Source organism: Peromyscus eremicus, chromosome 10, assembly GCF_949786415.1.
Source record: "Peromyscus eremicus chromosome 10, PerEre_H2_v1, whole genome shotgun sequence".
Classification (NCBI taxonomy): domain Eukaryota; kingdom Metazoa; phylum Chordata; class Mammalia; order Rodentia; family Cricetidae; genus Peromyscus; species Peromyscus eremicus.
Window position 1 is genome coordinate 23,356,682 of NC_081426.1, and position 14,349 is coordinate 23,371,030.

At 48.1% G+C, this 14,349-nt stretch overlaps 1 protein-coding gene across 4 annotated transcripts in view; it reads right to left on the reverse strand.

Moving 5' to 3' along the window:
* Ccm2 (CCM2 scaffold protein) overlaps positions 1 to 14,349 on the reverse strand; it is a 59,912-nt gene that overhangs the window by 13,691 nt on the left and 31,872 nt on the right. For all 4 annotated transcript variants that reach the window (XM_059275471.1, XM_059275470.1, XM_059275472.1 and 1 more), the window contains 2 exons: positions 2,670 to 2,753; positions 2,035 to 2,218 (listed from right to left, as the gene is read on the reverse strand). In XM_059275471.1, the coding sequence (XP_059131454.1) occupies positions 2,035 to 2,218; positions 2,670 to 2,753 (268 nt within the window). The remainder of the gene's footprint in view (positions 1 to 2,034; positions 2,219 to 2,669; positions 2,754 to 14,349) is intronic.

Here is a 14,349-nt window from a genome sequence, read left to right on the forward strand (position 1 = left end):
AGCCAGAGGATCACCTTGGTGATGCTGGACAGAGTGGCTGGGGTTTAAAGCCAGAAGGAACCAGTTCAAGGCCACCCACCTTCACCCACATGTGACATGAGACTCATGAACTCCTCTTGGATTTATTATAGATGTTAAATGATGTAATTCATGTAAGATGCTTTGTAGTTTGAGTCATGCTAAACTGACTTTTTACAGATTAAAACGGTTAGCAACAATTTCATACTGTCCAATCTAATTCAATGCCTAGCATGACCCAGACAATGCATCCTCCCTCAACTCCGAGAAGGAAAACAAAGAACTATGATGTGGATGCTAAATGTGTGGTAAAGACTTGGCCCCAGGATGGCGCTACTGGGAAGTGGGAAAGTTCAGGAGGGCCTTTGGTCACCAGGGCATGCCCTCAAGGGAAACCATGGGGCCCAGGCCTCTTCCTCTTTTTGGGCTTTCTGGCCATGGAACAAGCAGCTTGGTTCTGCAATGCCATGCCCACTGCTGGCATCTGGCATCTGCACCATATGCCTACAAGCAATGGGTCTACTTGATCACAGACTAGAACCTCAGAGGCCAGGAGCCAAGTAAACCCTTTCCCTTTCTAGCTGGGAACAGAGGCTCACTGTGTAATCCCACTACTCAGAAAGCTGAGGTACGACTACTGTGAGGTCCAGGCTACCCTGGACCTCAGAGTGAATTCCAGGGCAGAGGAGACTATAGTGAGATCTTAACTAAAAATAAACCTCTGTGCTTTGTAAGCTGAGTATCTCAAGCAGACCATGTTTAGATGTCCTTGGTAACAATACTGGAGTCTGTGTGACTGCAAGTATGTACAAGGATGTGTGTGGGTGTGACTGGGTTGGGCAGGCAAGTGCATTTGAGTCTATGGCTGTGTGATACACAACTCTGTATGTGTAGTATGTGTGGAGTGGGACATGTGAGTTGTATGAAGGAAAATGTGGTGTGTAAGTGTGCTGGGCAAGGAATGAACTATTCTACACAGACAAGAGCAGCTAAAACTCCTTCACAAGCTTCCAGCTGCCTGGAGATGGCCACAGCACTTGGATTAGCATCATAAGCCAGACACACTCCTCCCCCACCACAAAACAGGATGGCCCAATGCTGACCCCTTGTGCCTTCTCACCAGCACTCAGGAGCTGGCTTCAGAATCATTCCAACCACTCACAGTGATCCAGCAAGCCTGGGCCAGTGCGCCTGTGGTGACACAGGTAAGACAGTTCTCCCTCATTTCTCACTGGTTTAAACGTTAGGATGGAGGCTCAGAAGCTGGTGGAGCTGGCACACTGGCATCTAGGAAGGTGGGCGCTGTGTGCATCGGCAGAGGAGCACAGTCAGTGGAGGGTAACACCCTGCTGGCTTTGAACATGAAGGCAGCACCAGAGCCTGGGGGAAACTGTGCTATCCCAGCTTTGGGAACACTGGGGCTCAAAATGCGGGCTGGAGGCTGCATACCATTAATTCTAATACTCAGGCTGCATACCATTAATTCTAATACTCAGGAGGCAGAGGCGGGCAGATCTCTGTGAGTTCTAAGACAGCCTATGTAAAGAGACCTGTTTCAAAAATCAAAACAAAACAAATACAGGCTGGGCTCAAGTCCCTGATGTAGCTTTCGGTCACCACCCTTCTCTGTGGCTCCGCTGGACCTGAGCAGTGGAGGCAGCATCAATTACGGGGCAGAGACTGAGGACTCACCAGGAGAAAAGCTTTTGAGACGAGGTTTCACTATGTAGTCCTGGCTGTCCTAGAACTCACAGAGATCCGACTGCCTTTGACCACACCTGGCCCAAGAAAGCCTTATTTGAATACTGACCCTGAATGTCTCTTCCAAGTCTCCAAAGTCCCTGAGTGTGACAGGGACCCTGGGGACACAGAAGCTCATGGCAGGAAAGCCAATTTATAGCCACAATAGGTGGCAGCACTCAGCCAGGAGCTACAGAAGTCATCTCCAGAATGTCATGAAAGCCAGGGATCCTCCTCAGGTTGGGAACCTCCGGACCACTACCCCCAAATCCATACCCGTCTTCAGGACCACCAGGTGGGCAGCATCGTCTCGGACATAGGAGACAGCAGCGATGTCGTGGATGGGCACCCTGAGGATAATGTCCTCCCCGTCCCTCCAGGCCAGCTTGACATTGTAGGCAGACAGACTGAGCACAGCATCGTGCTCCTGGGTCAGGTGTCCAGGAAGTTGGTGGGACCGCTGCAAAGAACCACAGGCATCAGAAACGCTGGGCCACTGTATCAGGCTCTCCTCTGCTCAGGGAGCGCTGTGCTGGCTGCTGGCTGTCCACACATGACTGGTTCTAGCGAAGGAGAGGTGAAGAAAAGTGCTATTCCCCTCAGTACAGTGGAACTCACTCCAAGGATGTCAACATGTTCGAATCATGTGGGAGATTCCTCCGGAACTGCCTTTTAGATTCAGATTTACAGTATGTGTAAATCTGGAATATCTTCAAACTGTGAGCTTGGGAAGCAGCCCAAAACCATGTCTAGAGATTCAAGGTTCAGACTACGAAACAGTCTTTGTCGTTGAGAGCCAAGAACACCCACAAAGTGATAGAGCTGGGTCATCCCTCTCAGTCTGAGGTCAAAGTGAGGGACCGAGGGCTGACGCAGGCTAAGCAGCAGAGCACATGCGGGAGGGCTATTACCTTTGCCTTGTCGATGAAATGCAGGATTTCCGTCCTACTGGAGGGGTTCAGGTAGCCGGGTATGGATGTTAACTGACCCAAATACTGTAAGAGAGGGGAGAAAGATCGCCGTGAGAAACAGAGCCAGAGTACCGCTGCTACCACACAGCACAGACCCGGTGCCTGTCCCCAGGCCACATGCCCACGTGTCACCCATGCTCTAGGAAGAGTCTTTTTATTTCTTTGGTTTTTCGAGACAGAGTTTTTCTCTGTGTAACCCTGGCTGTCCTGGCACACCCTGTAGCTAGATAATTTTTTTTTCTTTTTTATGTGCACTGGTGCTTTGTCTGCATGTCTGTCTGAGGGTACTGGATCCCCTGGAACTGGAGTACAGACAGCTGTGAGCTGCCACCTAGGTATTAGAAATTGGACCCCGGTCCTCTGGAAGAGCAGACAGTGCTCTAACCGCTGAGCCATCTCTGCACCCCTGAGTCCTACATTGTTACGGAAGTCTCAGCAGCCGCACACAATGTTCCCACATTTCCCACTGCTCTGTGTGGTATCACAGCTGGTATCAAAAGTCTTTCAAAGATATCTCAAGACAAGTTTTGGTAGAATAGGGACCTAGGTGGCAGGTGTTTCCGGTCACTGTTGGGGCACTGTGCATGGCCCCACTAAAAATAAAAATTTTTAAAAAAAAGGGCAAGGTCAGCCCCGCTGACAAATGTACACAGATAGAAAAGTGAAGTGCCACGGTTTGCATGCACCTCCCGAGATCCATGTTTGAAACTCAACCCTTCAGTAACAGTGCCGAAAGGTGGGGCTGCGGGAGGTAATCAGCTCACAGAGGCTCTGACCTTAGAAATGAGGTGGTGACATTAGAGCAGAAGCAGGGTCTCGTTTTATGTGCATGGATGCTTTGTCTGCATGTGTGTCTGGTACCACGAGGGCAGAAGAAGACGTCAGATCGCCTCAAACTGGAGTTACAAACACTTGTGAGCCACCACATGGTGCTGGGAATGAACTAAGATCTTCCGAGAGAGCAGCCACTGCTCTTAACCACGGCGTCACGTCTACAGCCCCCCGCAGGTTCTCCCTCTCTCCCTTCCATTCATACACCACATGCATGCCTAGTACCCATGGAGACCAAGAGAGAGCATTGAATTCCTTGGGACTGGCATTATAGATGACTGTGAACCACCACGTGGCTACTGGCAATCAAACCCAGGTCATCTGGAAAAGCAGCAAGTGTTCTGAACTACTGAGCCATCTCCCCCACCCCACCCCCTTTCCATTCTTTCCTGCTATGTTCTGGCTGGCCTGGAACTCACTCTACTTTAGCTTGAGACAATGTCTCACATAATTTTGCCAGGCCTTAAATTCCCTCTGCTGCCAAGGACCGTAAACTTCTGACCCTCCTGCCTCTACCTCTGGAGCCCTGGCATCGTAGAGAGGGGCCACGCCTCCGCTTTTGGCAGTACTGGGGACCAGGCAAAGAGCTCTGTCTACTGAGCCACATCCCCAGCCCCTCATCCTCCTGCTCCAGCTTCCAGTCCCGGGGTTGCAGGCACCAGTCAGCACTCTGGACCTGGTGCACTCGGAAAGAACAAGTTTCATTCTGCTCTCCCACCCTCCTGTCCTTCCACTTCCTACCACAGACGATGCACTGAGAATAGCTTCATCGTGAGAGCCTCTGTCTCCAGAACCACAAGGAAGAGTCTGTTCTCACCCAGGCTAACACTCTACCAAAGCAGCACTAATGACTGTCAAGACAAAAGCAAGCAGGCCGCAAGGCCTTGGCTCAGCACACATCTCCAGACAAGTGACGGGGGCACTGAGGCTGTGAGGGCGGTTCTGTCGTACACTACATGCTTAGTTTTTCCCCCTCATATAAAACATAAATGTGTATTTTAAAAATTATATTTATGAGTGTCTTGCCACATGTATGTATGTGTACCCTGTATTTGCCTGGTGCCCACAAAGGTCAGAAGAAAGTACTTGATCCCCTGGAATTGGAGTTTTACATGGTGTGAGCCACCACATGGGTGCTGGGAAGTGAATCCAGGTCCCACAGCTATATTTTAAATTTTTTATTCTGTAATTACTCTGTGTGTGTGTGTGTGTGTGTGTGTGTGTAGGTGTAGGAAGATGTCTGCACACACACCACGGTACATGTGTGCAGATCAGAAGATAACTTTTGGGAGATGGTTCTCTCTCCTTCTACTGCAGGTTCTGGGGATCAAACTCAGACCATCAGTCTGGCAAAGCCAAGTGCCTTTAGCCCTGAAGCTACTTCACTGGCTTCATAATCACCCGAGGGACAGAACCTGACTACCAGAGCTAAGAGTCCACAGCTGTCACTGGAGCTGATCTTGGTGACTCCTCTGGTATAAGTTTTCATCTCTGGAGCCCCATGCTCAGGTGCCCACCACAGTGTAGGAGGCTTGGCAGCAGACCCCGGGAGGCACCTGGTCACAGTGCATGTCTGCAGCACCCAGCAGCTGTAGTCCAAGTCACAGCAAACTTCCCCACCTCCAGGGAACCCTCCATGCCTAGTTCTTACCAACTAACAGCCTACCAATATATTCCTCCCAAGAAGAGAATTCCTGGGCTCAACCTTTCTCAGTCCTTTATTAATTCATATATTTAAGGTTCTTTATTAAAAGGGGAGTGAAAATGAACTTTCAGTTTCTGGTGAGCATGTCAAGAGCCTGGGAATGTCACTCTCATCATCACAGCAAGACAGCTGCCAGGGGCCGGGCGGTGGTGGCGAACACACTCAGGAGGCAGAGGCAGAGGCAGGTGGATCTCTATGAGTTAAAGGCCAGCCTGGTCTATAGAGTGAGTTCTAGGACAGCCAGAGCGACACAGAAAACAACTGTCTTGAAAAACAAACAAACAAACAAAAAAATGAAATAAAAAGAAAGGAGTAAAATATCAAAGTATAAATAGAGCATTCGCCGGGTGGTGGCAGCACACACCTTTAATCCCAGCACTCGGGAGGCAGAGGCAGGCGGATCTTTGTGAGTTTGAGGCCAGCTTGGTCTACAGAGGGAGATCCAGGAAAGGCTCAAAGCTACACAGAGAAACCTTGTCTCAAAAAAAAAAAAAAAAAAAAAAAAACGAAACAAAACAAAAAAACAGAGCATTCTATCATTCCTAATATAGGCATTTTTGTCAAAGAAAACACCTTTCCAGGGCCTAAACCACCTACCTACAAGCAGGAAAATATGTGACTCCTACTCCCCTAGCCTCTGGTTTATCCTACTGACAACAAAAGAAAACAAAACCAAAAAGCAAACTTGGGGTTCACAGCCCAGAGACAAGTTCACAAAGACATGGAGGCCTAATCACTAGACAATCAACACAGCTCTCGCCCACCAACAAAGGCTCTTGTTTCAACCAGAAAGAACTACAGACTGAGGGCCTTACTTAAGAAGGTTCCCTAGGAAGGAAAAGGGAATCACAGCTGCTGGCATGTATACTTACAAGTCAGAACAGTTTAATTACCTGGCAGACTACCATAAACCCTCACACTTAATTCCTTGTACCTGGAGTGTCATGCCTGGAGTTCAATGACTTACAAGGCAGATGAGAAGGCAGGACCACAGTTGGGAGGGTCCACAAATGGTAGCGTTTCAGACATGGCAGAGACACAGTGATTAAAAAACAACTGTCATAAGCATGCCAAAAGATAAAATGGAAAAGTGCACAACACAGACGAGGAGACAGGCAATGGAAGCAGAAAGAGGGCAGTCAAAGAAGGAATCAGCAGGAAATCCTAGAAATCAACAACACTGTAGCAGCAATAAAGAACACCTCTGGTGGGCTCACCAGTCTACTGGATATATTGGCCAAGAAAGGAATCAATGGGCTTGGACTTGTGGATGTATCAAGAGAGAATTCCTAAACTGAAAAGCAAAGGGAGCCAGCGAAATAGGACACGTCTGTAACTCAGAACTCGGGAGGCAGAGGCAGGAGATCAGGAGTTTGAGGGCACCGTCAGTCATGTAGTAAATCTGAGGCCAGAGTATTTGAGAGAGAGGGAAGGGGAAGGAAAAATGATAGAAACAGAACAGCTAGGAAAGCAGGACAACTACAGACACAACGTGATAGATGAGCAAGCTAAAAGGGGTCGGGGTAAGGAGATGGCCCAGTGGCTAAGAGCACTGGCTTTTCTGGCTGGGACTGGGTTCAGTTCCAACACTCACCTCAGGTCACCTTCATACACATACTCTCACGCAGATACAAATGTATACACATAACTAAAGGGAAACTTTTAAGAAAAAAGGAAAAGAAATATTTAAAGCACTGATGTCTAAGAATTTCTCCATTTAAGGTGAACATACCAACCCGAGCCAGAGAGATCAGAACGCTAAACAGGAGAGAAAGCACAAAGTCTACACATAAACCTAGACCGTTTTCAGAAAGAGAAAAACAAAGCTTAAATGAAGAGAAACAAACACTCTAGAAAAAGGCCAAAGTTAAAAATGACACTGAGCTGCTTGCTTTTCAGAATACAAGACAAGAATGAAGGATTTAAAGATTTCAGAGGAAAACCTGCCAGCCTATAATTATGAATCCAGTAAAATTATTCTTCAAAAGTGAAAAGAAATAAAAATGTAAAGCTGCAGCCCGGTATAACCACAACACTGAAGAGGCTGAAGCAGAGGATCAGCACCAGGGAGAGGCCAGGCCGGGCTACAGAACGAGCTCCAGGCCAGTCTGAGCTATGAGTAAGGCTCTACCTTAAAAACAAAAGCAGGCCAGGTGTGGTGGCACAACCCGTTAATCCCAGCATTCCAGAGGCAAGGTGAAGGCAGGCAGATCTCTAGGCCACCCAAGGATACTTAATGAGACCCTGCTTAAAAAGAAAAAAAAGATCTCAGATATCTGGTAAGAAAGGTTATGGGGCTGGAGAAAATGGCTCAGACGTTAAGGGCACACTGACTGTTCTTCCAGAGGACCTGGGTTCAAATCTCAGTACCCACAAGCAGCTCACAACTGTCTGTAACTCCAAGATCTGCCACTCTTCCACAGACATACCTGCAGGCAAAACACCACTGCACATAAAATAAAAGTAAATGAATTTTTAAAAAAATGTTGGAAGAACTCCAGAAGGGCTCAGCAGTTAAGAGCACTGGCTGCTCTTGCAGAGGATCCAGGTTCAGCTCCCAGCACCCACATGGCAGCTCACAACCATCTGTAACTCCATTTCCAGGGAATCCAAAGTCTCTTCTGGCTTCTCCAGGCACTAGACACACACACATATATATATGCAGGCACAGGCATACATAAAATACATTAATAAATCTTCAAAAACCTTCAGGGAGAAGGACAATTACTGGACCAGAATCTGTGATCCACACGGACAAAGAATATGTCAATAAAGGTAAAATCCAATTTTCTCTTTTCTTATTTTAATTGCCCTGATAGCAGTTGATTGAAAACAAGAGCAAGAGTGCACGAGGTGAGAGGAGCATGAGGACGAGAGAGACAGGCAGAGCGAAACTGACACTGGGATGGGGGTGGACAGTGTACAGGAGAAGCACCCTAATCGAACACTCTGAACACTGAGTGTTAACATGATGCTGGAAAGTTCCAAACTGTGCAGCGTTTAGGATTTTCAGGGATGCTCAACCTATAAAACATGATGAAAAGATTCCAATGCCAGAAAAACTCCAAAATCTGAATCACTTTTGATGTTTTCCTGATGAGGGTTACTCAATCTGTCTTCATTAATAAAATGACCACAACACAGCCAGGCGGTGGGTGGTGCATGCCTTTAATCCCAGCACTCGAGAGGCAGAGCCAGGCAGATCTCTGTGAGTTCGAGGCCAGCCTGGTCTATAGAGTGAGATCCAGGACAGGCACCAAACTACACAGAGAAACCCTGTCTTGAGGGGAAAAAAAAGAAAAAAAAAAAAAAAAAAAAAAGGCCACAACACACAAAACAGGACGGCACTGTCTGAAAGTGGAGTGAGGTTAGTTGTAATGCTTTCTGCAAATTCCAAGGCATCAAGTTAAATTAAAATAATATATTTGAATTAAACAAACATATAGATATATTTGTGCTATGGTCAGGGAGAAGAAAAACACTGTACAAAATCCTCAAATAAAACCAGAGAAAGCAGAAAGAGGAGAAAAAAAGGAAGCGAAGACCAAGGGAAGGAAAAAGCTTAAACACGGTTAAGTATTAATCCAGCTGTATCACTATTGACTTTTGGGCTTTAGGGATATAGTATGTGTGAGGCCCTAGGTTTAATCCCTAGTAAAATACACACACACACACACACACACACACACACACACACACACACACACACATACACACACGGGATGAGGAGATAACTTAAGTAAAAGCCCTTGCCATGTAAGCACAAGGACCTGGGTTCAAATCCCCAGAGCCAATGTAAAAAGCTGGGCATGATCCCCCAGGTGCCTGTAACCCTGTGCTGTGGGTGGTGGAGTCAGGAGGATCGCCGGATTTGCTGATTGCCAGCATAGTTGAGTAAGAGACCTTGTGTCAAGGAAATATGGTAGAAAGTGACAAAGCAGGATACCTGATGCTCTTTTCTCTGGCCTTTGTGACAACATAAGTGTACGTACACACACACACACACACACACACACACACACACACATACATACACACACACGAAAAAAATACCGTCAGACTGGGTTTTATTTCTTTTATTATTGTTGTTATTTGTTTGTATGGATACAGGGTCTCTCTATGTTACCCTGGCCGTCCTGAACAGGTTGGCCTCTAGCACAGAGATCTTCCTGTCTCTGCCTCCCCAGTGCTGAGATTAAAGGTGAGGACCACCATGCCTGGCTCAGATTGGATTTTAAAGTAAAGCAAGATCTAGCTATGCTCTCTACAAGAGAACCATTTTGATTATGAAGATGCATGCACATTAAGAGAAAATAGAAAAAGTCATCTTGAGCTAGTGCTCAAGGAAAGAAAACCAATGTAGTCTCCTTTCAGGAAAGACTGGATAAGAAAAGTAGAAGAACTGGAGGTGTAGCGAGGTGGTGGACAGAAGGACTGGAGGTGTGGCTAGGTGGTGGACAGAAGGACTGGAGGTGTGGCTAGGTGGTGGACAGAAGGACTGGAGGTGTGGCTAGGTGGTGGACAGAAGGACTGGAGGTGTGGCTAGGTGGTAGAGCACTAGCTTGGTGCTCAGGAGGCCATGGGCCCAATCCCCAGCACCACAGGAGGGAATCAGAGACAAAAGAGGCAGACAAGCCCATAAATGAGTCAGTTCTTCTTGTTTTGTTTTGGAGACAGGGTCTCACTATGTAGCCCTGGCTGTCCTGGAACTCACTATGTAGATCAGGGTAGCATGAACTCACAGAGATCCACCTGCTTCTGACTTCCGAGTGCCCAGCCAGGAGTCAATTCTTCAATAAGACATAGTAATCCACAATGTGCTGTGTGTTTCTAACCATGGTGTGTGTACCCAAGTATGAGGACGTGAAAACTAGCGGAACTACAAGGAAAAGTAGACAACTCTATCACAGCTCAGGCCTCAACAACCTCAGTCAGAAATGGACAGACGCAGGACGCAGAGATCAGAGGGGCTGGGAAACTGCCCAGTAGTTAAGAGCTTGCTGTGCAGCCTGAGGACCTGAGTTCTATCCCCAGCGCCCCCATGAGGAAGAACACTCCGGTAACTCAGCTGAGGAGGCAGAGACAGGAGGATCCCTGAGGCCTGCTGGCCAGCCAATCAGCTCCAGGTTCAGCAAGAGACGCTGTTTCAGAAAAATAACATGGACAGCAAAGGAGGAAGAAGACATCTGGTGTTGACCTCTGGACTTTCCACATGTACACACACATTCACGTGTCCTGACCCTTGGCCTCCCCAGCCAATCAGGACAGAGCTGAACTTGGCACCGTCACTCAACTGGCTGTACCGGCCAGCTAGTCAACAGCATCCAGCAACAGTAGACTGCACACTCCTCTGCTCATACGCGGCATCTGTCCTGTGACCACATTCTGGGTCATAAATACACCTTACCTTTAAAAGAGGCCAGCATGCAATGTCTGCTTGCAGAAACAGTCTCCCAAAGGAGGAGGAGCTCACAGAAAACAATCTGAACATCCCCATGATCCATTAAAGTAAACTCAGTAACGAAAAGCCTTCCTAAACAGTGAGCCAGCTCAGAAAGGAATGGGGGATGGTGGGTGTTCCAAGCAGGGCATGGTGGAGCATGCCAGTAATTCCAGTACTCAGGAGGTGAAAGCAGGGTCAGGAGTTCAAGACCAGTCCGGACTAAGGGGCTGGGAAGGTGGTTCAGTAGGCAAAAACATTTGCCATGTAAACATGACCCTGAGTTAAAATCTCCAGAAGCTACATCAAGTAGGGCATAACAACTTCAGGGATCCTACGGCAAGATGGGAGGTGAGACAGGAGAATTCCTGCAAGCTCATAGCCAGCTGGCCTGGGTACAGAGAGGCAAACGAGAGAGACCAACATCTGAGGTTACCGTCTGACTTCCACACACATGTACCCACACTCACGTGAACACATACATGAGCACACACACAAAACTAATTCTGCTAATACCATATTTATATACATGAGCACATACAAAAAACTAATCCTGCTAATACCGTATCTATATACATGAGCACACACACAAAACTAATTCTGCTAATACTGTATCTAGCCAGGCATGGTGGCACATGTCTTTAATCCCAGCACTTGGGAGGCAGATGCAGGAAGATTTCTGTGAGTTCCAGGCCAGCCAAGACTACATAGTGAGACCCTGCCTCAAAACAAAATCAACAAAAAATAATACCATATCTATGTTATTTTTTTAGGGCTGTGGTAAGGGAGGAAGGGCATGCAATGCCAAGGCACAGGTAGAGATCAGAGGACAACCTGGAGGAACTGGTTCTCTCAGCCATCTAGGTTCCCAGAATTAAACTCAAGTCGCCAGGATTAATGGTAAGTATCTTATCCGCTGAGCCATGTCACCTGTCCTATGAGCTAGACTGTAAAGTGCCTCAAAGGTCCCGATGCCTGCTCTCTACACTCTGTGTGCTTGTGTGTGTACACAGAGAGGGAGGGAAAAAACTGCTACAACGTTTTCCAGTGACAAAATGCTGAGAATAAGTGGCTGCTGAGTGCTCATCCCTAAAAAGACATTTACGCCACTCCCTCTAAGGTTCAGGGACATTGCTGATGAGGGGCAGGAAAAAAACGTAAGAGCCAGAAGACAGAGAAGCCCTGAGAAGTGCCGACCTCTAAACCCTATGTAATCACTGTAACCACGAAGTCAGCAACCTTAGTTGTTGGCACTGGGCCTGAACAGGGTGGGCTCTGTCAACTGTCAGTCAGGGGTAGAGGAGGAGCTCCTGGGGCCCTCCTCCTTACTGCTGAACTACGGGCTACTGAGAGATTCTAGAGCGGAACAGTCAGTCTTCAGTTGTGTACCCACTGCTCAGCCCACGATTTTCTTCTGTTGTTGTGGTGGTGGTTTTTTTGGTTCTTTTTTTGAGACAGGGTTTCTCTGTATAGTTTTGGTGCCTGTCCTGGATCTTGCTTTGTAGACCAGGCTGGTCTCGAATTCACAGAGATCCACCTGGCTCTGCCTCTCGAGTGCTGGGATTAAAGGCGTGCGCCACCACCACCCAGCCTAGAGCATTTTCTTGATTACGGGACACTGCCCGTTGTGGGTGGTGCCACTCCTGGGCAGGTGGTCCTGGGTTCTGAAAGAAAGCAGGTCAAGCAAGCTAAGGGAAGCAAGCACTCCCCTACGGTCTCTGTATCAGCTCCTACCTGCAGGTTCCTTCCTTGAGTTCCTGCCCTGACTTCTCTTCCTGACTATAAGCTGAAGGATGAAATCAACCCTGTCTTCACCGAGTTGCCTTAGGTCATGGTGTTTATCACAGCAGCAAAAAGGAACTAGACATGCAGGTACTAAGCAGAGAACAGACGACCCAACTCTCACAGAGGACCACAGATCAAAATGTTCAGCAAACCCACCGGGAAACGCGCCAGTCCCTCAGGAGGCCTGAAGGTGCTCTAACCACCACAGCACTGAGGACTTCTGGGAAGAGCTTGGGTGCCCTGAGGCTCTCTGGGACGGCCAGCCTCTGCATGGGAAACTAACTGTGGGGTGTGAGCACTCAGAACTGGGCCCCTAGGATGAAGAGGCCACAGGCCAGGAACTGCACAAGTCAGGCAGTAGCAATTCACCAAGGGCAGGACAGGCAGGGCTGGTAACATGCAGCAAGGTCAACGTGACAGTGGGCCACCTGAGCATCTGGCTCACGGAGTGGTGAAGTCCCTCGGAGCAAGAGGTGAAGCCAACAGTTCACTGTGTAATTTGCAAACCACATAGAAATGGGCAAGCAGAAGGCCAAGGCAAGCTTCTGTAACCAAGTACCAAGCTGACTCCATTTCTAGTTCTGAGCAGCTCTCACACCCTATGGTGACGGAGAGGAGAGCTGGAAGGGAAGGATGCTGTGGGATGTTCTGTATGGCAAATGTGTTGCTCTGATTGGTCAATCAATAAAACACTGATTGGCCAGTGGCTAGGCAGGAAGTATAGGCGGGACAAGGAGGAGAATAAAGCTGGGAAGTGGAAGGCTGAGTCAGAGACACCGCCACGATGACAAACAGCATGTGAAGATGCCGGTAAGCCACGAGCCACATGGCAAGGTATAGATTTATAGAAATGGATTAATTTAAGCTGTAAGAACAGTTAGCAAGAAGCCTGCCATGGCCATACAGTTTGTAACCAATATAAGTCTCTGTGTTTACTTAGTCAGGTCTGAGCGGCTGTGGGACTGGCAGATGAGAGAGATTTGTCCTGACTGTGGGCCGGGCAGGAAAACTCTAGCTACAGAAGGACTCCATCTTTCTGAAGGGACTTTGTTGACCTGGGTACATATAACTGAGAAAATGATCATCTTCAAAGGGTTTTGGAATAAAAGTTGTAGGTGACGTTGACACCTGGGGACAGACACTGCCAACCAGCCCTGTGTGTGGTATGGACGTACGGAAGTCAGGGAATCACTGCAAGAATGGGTCTGCCTCCTAGTGTCCCCTGAGTGAAAAAGAGCTGGAGACCAGCTACCCCCACTTACTGAACACAGGACACAACCCTCACACCGGCCCCCTGACTTGTGGGTTACTCAAGCAGAGGAGGCCACCCAGAACCCCTAAAAATGATCTCAGCCCCACACTGCAGAGCAAAGTGGTGAATCAAATCCAGCTCGCTGCCTTGTGGGAAAAGCAGAGACGAAAGCCGCAGTCGGCCCGGTATCCACTCAGACACCAGGCCCCGGAGCTAGTGTCACACCAAATACACCGAGCTAGAGGTCAGCATGCCATGGAAAACATTTCACTTCATGGTCGTTTTGTGAGGATGATGAAAGATGTGTGTGGAAATGTAAAACATTGCTGCTGTGTGGACTCATCATTCACTAGGTCACTGACTTTATCAATGCTCATTCAAAACCTAAAATACTTTCTTTTTTTTTTTTTTTTTTTTTGGTTTTTCGAGACAGGGTTTCTCTGTGCAGCTTTGCGCCTTTTCCTGGAACTCACTTGGTAGCCCAGGCTGGCCTCGAACTCACAGAGATCCACCTGGCTCTGCCTCCCGAGTGCTGGGATTAAAGGCGTGCGCCACCACCGCCCGGCCTAAAATACTTTCTTAAAGAACCACACTGAGCCGGGTGGTG